General features: G+C 40.2%; 1 protein-coding gene across 1 annotated transcript; it reads left to right on the plus strand.

Moving 5' to 3' along the window:
- Positions 1-347: 347 nt before the first annotated feature.
- On the plus strand, positions 348-1622 carry LOC138929626 (uncharacterized). Its single transcript, XM_070289031.1, has one exon. The coding sequence runs from the start codon at positions 635-637 to the stop codon at positions 1619-1621; it is 987 nt and encodes a 328-aa protein (XP_070145132.1). The 5' UTR covers positions 348-634; the 3' UTR covers position 1622.
- The last annotated feature ends 10566 nt before the right edge of the window (positions 1623-12188 follow it).

Consider the following 12188-nt stretch of genomic DNA (forward strand, 5'->3'; position numbering starts at 1 on the left):
AGGTAGTGCGAGTCCTTCGCCAGGTGTGCGAGATTAGTGCCCAACTAAATTGTGAGTGTTACGTCTTTGCAAAGGTTAAGTACACAACACTTTCAACGGATTCAAATTATATCACCTTAATCAAGTGGGAGTTGCTGAGTGTTTTTAGGAATCTTTTCCTAATCAAAGAAATATATATAAAATATATATATGGAATGGCCTTATAATATTAACAAATATACATAAATCTGTATGGATTTTTTCATCAAGTGGGAACTGCTGAGTGTTTTCAGGCCTTGTTTACTAATCAAAGAAATATATAAATATATATGTCGGAGATGAGTTCGGGGAAGTACGCTTCTCCCAAGAAGCGTAGCGCTAGGCATAGCAGCAGAGACCAGCGCGGTCTGAATTCGGGGAAGTACGCTTTTTCTAAGAAGCGCAGCGCGAGGCATAGCAGCAGCGGTCTCTGCTGGCGAGCGAGGTCCGTTGTCGCGCTACCGAGTCATAGGAGAGAAAGAGAGGGAGATAGATGGACTTCAACGGAAATAAGAACTTGGACAGAACATATAAGTAGATGGAGAGAAGGGAGTTCAGTTCAGTTTGGTAACGATCGGCAACGGAACTCGCTGTGCTACCGCGCGAGGATATCAACATGGATGAAACATTCACGTCTCCGTCATCAGAAGTGGGATCGGCTCCGCCTCCTGAACAAAGCCCGACCCAATATATGGCTGCGTTGGAGGAACAAAATAAAAGTTTAATGGAAATAATAAAAACAATGCAGACACCAAAAGCACCGGCGTCGGACGGAAAGACAACGCATGTGACACTGCCCAAGTTCAATCCAGATGGTGCTGGAGCGGATGCATCAGCTTGGTGCACGACTATTGACTTAATCTTCGCAGACAACATCGTTGAAGGCAGCGCACTAGTGATAGCTCTCAGCAAGGCGCTGGAAGGCAGTGCCTCGCAATGGCTCTCCCAAGTGTGCTTCGCCGGCATCACTTGGAATCAATTCAAGGAGTTATTCATCCAACGATTTGTGGGCATTGAGACAACGGCTGCTGCAGTGATGAACGTTTTAAACGGGCGTCCCAAATCCGGAGAGAGCTACGCCGAGTATGGCAGTCGTATAGTCACCCTACTACTGTCCAAATTAAAGGCAAAGGATATGGAGGAGATTGCGGTGTCAATAACTTTAGCCCACATGGCTCAAATTGATACAAATTTGCTTCGTTGCGTTTTCACCACAAATGTGACGACGCGAAATGAGCTACAACGGCAGCTGCAGGCGTACGCGTTCAATAAGCGTAAGCACGAACAGGACGAATATTCGCCAGCTACGGAGAAGAAACTACGAATCCAGTCGCAGCTGAAGTGTCATTTCTGCGGAAAAATGGGACACAAGTATGCCCAGTGCCACGCCCGGATGGAGTATTCATCACACGGTAAAGGAAAGACGTACAACGGAGGCAGCGGTTCCGCAGGGAAGGATCGTCCAAACATCAGATGCTACAAGTGCGATGAAATTGGGCATGTGGCTTCTGTGTGTCCCAAAGGTCGTGCGCACGGAATCGACAAGTTTAAGGAGAAGCGCGTAGACATATGTCAAATACATGAGCCTAAAGGTTTGCTCTAGCAACTGGGTGAGACATTTCCATTTTTTTTTGACTCGGGCGCCGAGTGTTCATTGATAAAAGAAAAATTTTCCAACAAAATTTCTGGAAAAAGAATAAATAACCTAGTCATATTAAGAGGAATTGGCGATAATATTGTGAAGAGTCATCTACAAATTTTGTCCACTGTCCAAATATCGCAATATAATTTGGAAATTTTGTTTCATGTAGTATTGGATAATTATTTAAAGCATGACATAATGATTGGTCAAGAAATATTTAAACTTGGATTTGGCGTTATAATTGAAACTGATAAATTTAATATCTACAAAGCTAAAATTGTTAATGCTGTACAAGAAAATACATACAGTTTGGAAAATTTACTAGACAGTAACATAAACTTAAGTGAGATTGATAAATGTAAATTAAAAAAAAAACATTTTGGAAAAGTATTCTGATAATTTTGTAAGTGGAAGTGGAAGTTTTTAGTTCGAGAAAAAAATAGACCAAATTATTAAATCCAATGTTATTCGTCCGAGCAGATCACCATTTGCAAGCCCAATGTTGTTAGTCAAGAAGAAAGATGGCAGCGATAGATTGTGTATTGATTTCCGTGAGCTAAATGCGAATACAATTTCTGATAAATACCCACTACCATTAATTTCGGATCAGATAGAGCGCCTGCGAGGTGGCAAATATTTTTCTATATTGGACATGGCCAGCGGATTTTACCAGATACCAATTCACCCTGATTCCATAGAAAAGACAGCGTTTGTGACCCCAGAGGGTCAGTACGAGTTTCTAGCCATGCCATTTGGGCTAAAAAACGCGTCCTCAATTTTTCAACGTGCCATTGTGCGAGCATTGGGGGACTTAGCCTATTCCTATGCAGTTGTTTATATAGATGATGTACTGATTGTTGCGAATACGAAAGATGAAGCATTTGAAAGGATAAACAAGGTGTTGGAAGTCTTGTCAGAGGCGGGTTTCACGTTTAATGTAAAAAAGTGTGCCTTTCTACGCACTGGAGTTGAGTATTTAGGATTTTACGTTAAAGATGGCGAAATTAAACCGAATCCCAGTAAGATTGAGGCCCTTTCTGTCCTTTCCCCACCAACTACTGTGACGCAGTTAAGACAATTCATAGGTTTGGCATCGTATTTCAGACAATTTGTCCCACGGTTCTCGGAAAAGATGAAACCACTTTATCAGCTAACTTCTAAACTCAAAACATTTCTCTGGAAAGATGAGCATGAGCAAGTTCGACAGAAGATTATTGAAGTACTCACTAAAGACCCCGTTCTAATCATTTTCGACCCCACACTTGAAATCGAACTGCATACAGATGCCAGTGCTGATGGCTATGGCGCAATGCTTATGCAAGAGTGCACAGGTGGTGGGCGTACTTTCAGGCCTTTGATTTTAGTGTTGAGTATAGAAAGGGTAGCCGAATGGCTCATGTGGATTTCTTATCACGAAACCCAATTTCTACCGCCATTCCTAGGATAGCAGAGGTTCGAGTAGATCTAGCAGCAATAACAAATAACTGGCTGATAGCTGAACAGCAACGAGATCGATATGAATTAAAATCATTAGTTAATAAGCGAACATATAAGTATGCTCACGAATGTCTAAGAGCACTGCCAAACAAAGAATTAGTTGGGGAATTAAATGAAGAATTCCAAAGTGACGATGAGTCCCGAGATGGGATGTAGTATGTGGACGACATCGGAGGATGTGCGTCAGTGTCCCAAGTTGGGAAAGAGTATGTGGACGACATCGGAGGATGTGCGTCAGTGTCCCGAGATGGGATGTAGTATGTGGACGACATCGGAGGATGTGCGTCAGTGTCCCAAGTTGGGAATGAGTATGTGGACGACATCGGAGAATGTGCGTCAGTGTCCCGAGTTGGGAAAGATTATGTGGACGGCATCAGAGGATGTGCGTCAGTGTCCCAAGAGGGGAATTGTTGATTGCAGTGTAACAGCTGTCTCGCAGGGACGAGAAGCGTTATGTCATGGAGGTCTTGGTGACCTGGAAATGTTCTTGGAAAAAAATAATGTAAGAAGAAAAATTAAATGTTTGAAGATGAAAAGAACTGTAATTGAATTGGTAAAGAGAAACTAAGTTGATGTTAATTGGTTAAGTTTAAATTGTCATTTTATGGAAAACGAATCATTTATGTTATAATTGAAAAAGAGAAGAATAATGAAAAGAAGCGGTGAATAAATCAGAGCCAAGAAAAGAATGAGAAAATCAAAATAATTCTTACGGTTTTGATTTATTTGGTCATTGAGGAACTCAACACACAGGGACGTGTGGTAGGTCAGGAAGGCCGTGTCGGAGATGAGTTCGGGGAAGTACGCTTCTCCCAAGAAGCGTAGCGCTAGGCATAGCAGCAGAGACCAGCGCGGTCTGAATTCGGGGAAGTACGCTTTTTCTAAGAAGCGCAGCGCGAGGCATAGCAGCAGCGGTCTCTGCTGGCGAGCGAGGTCCGTTGTCGCGCTACCGAGTCATAGGAGAGAAAGAGATAGATGGACTTCAACGGAAATAAGAACTTGGACAGAACATATAAGTAGATGGAGAGAAGGGAGTTCAGTTCAGTTTGGTAACGATCGGCAACGGAACTCGCTGTGCTACCGCGCGAGGATATCAACATGGATGAAACATTCACGTCTCCGTCATATATAATACATATATTGTAAGACCTTGTAATATCAACAAATATATAAATCTGTAGACAATATTATTAAAATTTATTTTCTGAGCTGCTCAGTCGTTATACAACAACCCTTTCCTATTTTTAATTTAAGACTGTTCGAATTTCAGCGGCTGGGAAAAAGGATAAATTGAACGGAGTAACAGAGGCACTTGCTCATCTTGTTTGCAGGGGCGAAATTCGCTAAGCCAGCCACTTCAGTGAGCTGCTGCCTCTCCGGGTTAAATTTAATTTCCAAAAAGTTCCACTTTTGTTATTTCATTTTCTTGTCGCTTTTTTGTTCTTCGTTTGTTGTTATTCGCGGCGCTTCGTTTTTGTCGTTATGCCAAAATCCCGCACAAATCCTTTGAGCCAGCACACGAACAGCTGCTTTTGCAGGGAGTCATATGGTTGTTGTAGCCGGTGCCTTTGTTGTTTTAAGCGTTGCTGCTTTGGTTGCAGATTTACGCACCAACAAATCGTGGAATTTTATTTGGCATAAGGACGCAGCGGATTCGGGCTGGAAAAGGGGTGAGCCAAAGGGCGCGACATTTCCAATTCAGCCGAGTGACCACTCATATGTATGCACACCCCCGCACACCACATTCAATCGGATCTTGATTGCATTTTGTAAATACTAACAACAACAGCAGGCGTGCCGAATGCCCACACAATGTCTCACCGCCGCGGTGGCAATTCAATCAATTTGGCCACCGGCCATTCAGCTGAGGTGATAGATTTCAACGGGCCTTTGTGTCCTTGACAGTTCTTAATAGGTTTGAAATTGGTACTTCAAACTGAGATATCGATCTATTATTCATTTGTTTTATCCAGGAAGTGATAAATTCATTTTTTCTGCAGTCTTTACAAGATTTCCATATAGATAGAATAAAATATAAGAGTATTTTATGACCTTTTTTCAGAACTTTAAAATTACGTATACGCCACCGTCTCCAATTTAGATTCGACTTCATAAAAATCCATTACAAATTTCAAAATATGTTCCTAAAATCTTTTATTTTTTTAAAACACATTTCCTTTTTTACATAGATTTTATTACATAAAATTTAAACTGGAGAACGTGACGTATACGTAATTTTTAGTTTGTAAATATTTAACGCATGTAATCATTGTTTCTATAAAGTAATAAATTTCTCTATTAAGCACAGCATGATAGAAAAACAAGAAAGAAAGCTAACTTTGGCCAGCCAAAGTTTGTATACCCTTGCAGGTAACAATTAAAATATATCATAACTAAGCCAAAAATGCATTAATTTCGATTCGTAAAGCAGTTGTGTGTTAGTTTTGATTAATTTAAAAAAACTGCATACCAAATTTAAAATGTTAAGAAATCAAAATTTTTGGCCATTTTTGCTAATTTTAGTGATGTCACCCCTTATCAAATTTCGCAAAAATGGCCAAAAAATCGATTTCATCCGGACATGTCAAGAAAGATTCGCATGTTAAAGCTGATCAAGAATATATGCGGTTTATGGGGTCGGAAATGATTCCTTGACTCAGAAAAATATTATTTTGTATTATAAAATCTGATTTTTTCTAAAATTAAAAATATCATAACTCGGCCAAAAGAGCATTAATTTTAAATCTGAAAAGGTATAATCTGCAAGGGTATAATAATAATGGTAGCCTTAAATTTAATTTCACAATTCTGCAAGGCTTAAAACATTTTTTAAATTTCTAAATAAACCTTGCGGTTTCCAGAAGGGTCCCTTGGTGGTGTTGGCGCGTCAAGAGCAGGTCTGCCGCCAGAATTCTCCTCCCATTTGGGCCATCACACAGCCTTCCAATCTAAATAAAGCCGAAAAATAACCCCAAAAACCCTTGAACTGAACTTTTCCTACTTGCAGCGTAAATGAAGTGCCACATGAGCGAATGCGAGTGTGGGTGTAAGTGCATTTGGGCGAGTGCTTGCTGGTGTGCGAGCGAGTGTGATTGTGCAAGTGTTTTTATTAAAACCAAATGACAAAGTTTTCCCTTAAACAGAAGCCGGCGCTTCCACCGCCAGAGAGCCCAGAACCCAACAACGTCAACAACAGCCAAAAGCTAATTTACACTTTCGTTGCTTCGGCTACTTTATAAGCGCGAGTGTGAGTGTGTCTGCGCTACCCTGCCCCCCACCCGCCATCCGTGCCATCTATACATATAACGCCATAATGGAAAAACTATTTTGCGAGGAACAAATGTTGTCAAAAAATGTGTGAATGCTAAAAAACAGTCAACACAGTCAAGTGAATGTGAATGAAGTAGGTGGGGAGCGGTTCGTTGGCAAGTAAAAAAGCGGAAAAAATTAAAAAAAAAAACGTGGAACACAGACGAGCACAAGACCCTTGAAATCGGATATACTCTAGGTATCATGGACTAGAGAGTCTTTTGATTTAGTCATAGATATATTATAAATTACAAGAAATAATTAATAATTCAAATTTATTAATATAACGCCAATGAACCTCTTGTGCTAACATTTCTTTAGACAATTTAAATAATTTAAAAATCCCTAAATTATTCAATATGTTCTATAAAAAAATAATTTCCTTGTAGTAATAAAATCTTATAATAAAACCACTTTTTTCATTAATAATATACATTATTTTAGATCTCACATATCTGCGTATCATTCGACTGACAAAAATGCTATTACCCCCTGGTAGGGTATTTGCAAGAAAAAACAAATCAAATGTGTGAAGTTTAAAACTATTTACCGCCCAAAAGAGTGTGCTGCGGAAAAAGTTTATTCATTTAGCTCAACGAGTGCAGACGGCAGCAGGCAAGCCTCCGAATCGGGAATACTTACCTATCTTTTCACTACATAGACTATTCCGGGTTTATTTCTCTCATTAATTGCATCAATTTAAATTAAGTGAGCTTTTCCAAATTAATACATACAAGTACACAATTCAAGCATCAATTTTAATAGATTTTTATAAGATTTATTAACAATTAGAGGTAACAAAAACTGAATTTTAATTAAGATCTCAACATGAGCTGCACTTTATTATTTATAGAATTGAAATTGACTTCTCCATGAATCCATGAAACATAAAATCCAGTAAAAGAATTCTAGGCTCACTCCCTTAATTATTTGAAGATAACATTCCAAGTGAATCAATTGAAATTTAACCAGCTTTATAATTGTTTATTTTTTATTTAACTAACTTAGCAAGAGTGAAAAATAAAACAAACTAAAAAGTAACCCCAGAGCTTCAAATAACTTTTCTCAGCCGCAAAATATTGGTATTTCGTGCCGGGTGTTATATTTGCGGCTAGCGTGGGCAAAAAAAAAAATATTCCAAAACCAAAAAACAAACGTATTGAAAAATAGAAAAAGTCCCCTTGCGAATAGAGCAAAAGCCCACAGCGATTCCGCCACCTCGATGTCCACCAACCGAACAAACCGACACCGCTGTCGTTCGCTAGTGGCATCCAAGTTCATTTGCAGTTTTTCCCCTCTGAGCCAGGGCCAGGTACAACTCAAATTATGTTTCGGCTTGGGGGATACGCAAACATGAGCAAAAAGTTATGAATGAAGCCACCTCCGAGTGATGAATGATGCCCAGCCCAAGCTTATCCAAAGCCAATATGTAAGCCAGCTGGGGGTCATGAGAGGTCTAAGGACAAAGCGTGTTTGTAGAAAAAATATCTTTATGTCTATTCTAAAGTCAGGACACTATGACGAGACATAAAAAGCCCAAATGCGGCGAATTTAGAGACTACAGTTGTCTTCCATATACTGGCTTAAAATAGTAACTCCAACAAGTGCTATAAATATTCTTTTATTTGAAAGATATTATTTATAAGAATAATAAGAATCAATTGAGGAAAATATAGCAGTTAAAGCCACCTAAAATTTGTAAATTAATTTCAGAACAAGTAACATAAAATGTAAATAGTAAAGTTAAAACAAAAATATATTCTCGCATACTAGGAAAGTTAATTTTTAGGTTTTTTAAGAGTCATTTCCTTTGACAATAACGCATATACCAACCCGTAAAATTATCCGATTATGTAGATGTAACTTTTCTTGTGCAGAGTTATTTTCATTTTATATTAATACTTATACCTTTAATTTTTTATTCTTATTATGTCCTCTGAATTTCATTGTTTTTTAGCAAGTTACCCCCTTTATTGACTTTAATGTTATTGGTAGCCCTTTGGGTGGCTTCTGATGCTTTTGTTTGTGAAGCGCAATTACACAGCCGCCTATGTTGTTAAACCGTTTTATTTTTTCAGATATTTTCTCGTTTTTCCACTCCTCCATTGCAATGGCAACAATTGCCGTTGCAGCGCTTGTAGTTGTTTCCCATTTCTCCCCTAGAGCGCATGTATTCCCTATAAATTTTTTACGATTTTATGCAATTGTATAGTTTGCAAAAGTTTGTTGCAGCTATTTTTCGGTGCCGCCGTCGTGGTATTGTTTTTAACAAAACAAAAACAACGACAGCCACTACAATGCACCAGTCGACCCGGGCCGAAAGGGACACGCCCAGTGCCGGGGCCCTCCCCCTAACCATGGCCCGCCGCAAACGCGCCGAACAAATGAACTCGAATGTCCTTTATATGCGTTCAGTGTTTATTGTGCCATTTTCTATGCTTTTCTGTCCTAGACTCTGCGCTAGAAAACTTGGCAACAATTTGTTGTAGCCGCTGCTTTTACTGGTATGCCTCCGTTGTTTGCTGGCCGAAAAAAGAAAAAGGAAACAAAATGCATCTTCAAGGCCCCTCTGCGGGCACCGACCAACATCGATCCGTTTTGCAAAAGCTTTTGGATTAAGTTGTACATAATTCATGACACTTCTTCAGCCCCGAAAAGAATGTTCAGAGAATCAGGTCTTTAATGGAAACCAAGTCATAGATATAGAAGTGTCGAGATGTGGATGAAAATGCTATATTTTCTAAGGTTTTTGACTATTAAGAATAATATTTTCTTGAAGAGGGGCATGTAATTATTTTAGTCAAAAGTATAGAATGCAATTAAGAAGTTATTTTAGAGCCTTATGTCGCTCTAGATATTCATTCGAATGTTCTCAGGGAAAATTTCAGCCCTTTCTAACGATTTCAAAAGTTGTTATATATTTGAGACTCTTAATTAAAATTCTGGTAACGGGGAAAATCAAATCATAATGCCGTTTTACACACCATCTTGTTTGTTGCCATTGCATTTCCTTGGGTAATAGTGGTTTTAACTATATATTATATATCAGAGTTCCCAAGAAAAGCAAAGATATTTAAATAAAAAACACCCATCTTGCGATGTATCGTAATGCAAAATATAATGCACCTTTTCCCCCTTTTAAAAATATTCCTCTCTTTTCAGTCTCATCCATCAATTGAATATTTTTCCTGTTTGGCCTGGAGTACATGCATGTCTGCGGATTCTTGTTTCTCTTTCATTTTTTTTGTTGTTGTATATAGGCTTTATTAAGCAACTGCAACGCGTCCGCTCTGGCATTATATTGGCAATGCAATCTACCCGTGCGCTTCCCTTTCAGTTGTCGCGGCTTCCTTCCATAGACAAATATTGCACTGCCAGATGCCCTGCGGCGAACCTTCTGCACTTTCCCCATGCACGGGCACGTATTTTTTAACGCCGCTTTCAACGATCCGTGCGGCCCGGACCCCATATGTGGAGGAGGGTGGTGGTGTGTGGTGTGGCAGGCCCCTCTTTACACAGCATGAAAATGTCGCGGCTTTTGCTTTCGTCTGCTCTTATTTCTGCTGATTTTTTTATTATACTGCTTTTTGTGCTGCTGCTGTTGTTGCTCTTTCCACAGTAGTCAGCTACTGGCAAGTCCGGCTCCAGCTCCAGCTCCGACTCCGGCACCGGTGACGATGGCCAGTGGCCGCCGATGGCCGCGGAGAACCGTTCGGCTTATATTGAAAAATTTGAATGCTAGTAAAAAGTTTTAATTGTCGCCGCCACGGCTGTCACATGTTGGCCTGTATGGCTGGGTCATTTAAAAATGCCGCCGCTGCCCGTTATTGTTAACAATATTTTCCAATACAATTTTCGCTTGATTAAAATATGCAATGCACTTGTTTTCCACCGGGGCATCCAACTGAGTAATACTTGCCCGGCGGCTTAAATTCGCTTAATGGTAACTGGAGTTTATTTGCTCGGAGCGCGAGCGCTTAAATAAAATTTATATTTTTCAAATAAATCAGCAAGTCCTATTGCCTCAATAAGTTTTCGCTATCCCTGCTCCAGTTTCATGTTTCCAAAATATCTCGCGCCCTTTTCGTATACTTTGTGCATTTATAATTTACACTCTCCGCCTTGCTTTTCTTGTTGTTTATCTCCCGGCTTGAAAAGTTCGAACTGGCTAAAAGTTTTTAATGAGCAACGACGTTGGACGTCATCGTCTTAGCTTTCCCCGCCCATCTCCCCATCTCCGCCAGCGCATTGCACGCAAAATTTTCTAGCTGAAATTTGTTGTGCATTGCAGCGAAATGTCGGAGTGAAATCGTGACAGCGAGTTGGGTGGCTTAAAGCGAGGGAGCAAACAATTACCCAAAGCTTAAAGTTTGTCAAAGAAATTGTATATATTTTAATCAAAAGCTTATCCAATTATTTTAGCAGCCAGTGACTTTGAAAAGACAACACAAGAGATTTTATTTTTTTGTCGAAATTGTATTACATTCCTGGATAAAATAGTCGAAATTACAAAATTCTGCATAAAATAAAAACAGAATTTTAATCTTAACCAAAGCTAAGGTATTTGAATTTTGAACAATATATCAATGAAATTTTTAATTTAATTTTTAGGATCCGTTTTCTTAAGATCAGCAAATCCTTTGCAATGATAGATAATTTAAAGAGTTATAACATAGTATAAAGCAGTCCTTACAGCATTTAAGAATTGGCTTTGAAAATTGGAACAACGTGGCTAAATATGAGAATGAATTTAGCATACATTCTAAGCAATATTGATTATAAAATAGCTCACAAAAATGGGTAATTAAACAGATGACTAAATGATGCATTGTTTACATTCATTGCACACTGTAAATATGCCAGCAGACTCTCTAGGGGTTTTGGGCACCAGTGTTACAGAGATTTTTGATTCCCAAATGCAAATTAACTTCTAATAAATATCATATAACGATTCCCACCCCTGCCCTAGTACTGGCAGAGTAGACAAGAAACTGTCTTTATTAACTACCAGTGTGGGCAATGCACTTGGTTCTCTTAGGGCGCGCCTCCTTTTTGGTTTCATGTGCGAACTGCATTTGGTTTTAACTGCAGGTCAAGTGGCCGTCAAAGCAACGGCAAAAGCCGCAACGTAAGCACATGGCCTAAACAAACCTCTCAGCTCGCTCGGGGCTGCTCTTTTCTGTTTAGCAGTTTAGCACACTCGGAGCTGCGCAGGCGCAGAGAGCAAGGGGTGGCGCGGCAGAACCTTGGAACAAGAACAAATATTACTGCACTTTTGGGCCCAAACCACCAGGTGCTGAGCCGCGTATTCGGTTGTCGCTTCGCTGAAAGTTACGGAATTTGTCCAAGTTGACGGCGGCGTCTTTGCTCGCTGGAAGCATGCAAATCTGTCAACAAATTGGCGGCGATTAGGCGCCAACTGTTCTCTCCCAGACAGTGGGACAGTGGCACTCCCGCGGCGGCAGGTGGGCAGGTGGGCCGGAGGTGGACAGCTGGGCTAGTGGGGGAGCATGTCAAAAGCCAGACGGCCAGTTTGTCGGTCAACAATTTAGACATAATTTGAAAGCGCCGCTACGTTCCACACGCAATGCGTCGACCTCGACATAAGCGTCGCTTACGCAATGGCCCCACATCCAAATTATGCATAATGGGGCAGTGGGTAGAAAGGAGCGGGGCGCGCGGAGTGGGTGCTAGGTAAGCCACGTCGCGTCCCCCATAAATT

The sequence above is a fragment of the Drosophila kikkawai genome, chromosome 2L (genome assembly GCF_030179895.1).
Source record: "Drosophila kikkawai strain 14028-0561.14 chromosome 2L, DkikHiC1v2, whole genome shotgun sequence".
NCBI classification, from domain to species: Eukaryota; Metazoa; Arthropoda; class Insecta; order Diptera; family Drosophilidae; genus Drosophila; species Drosophila kikkawai.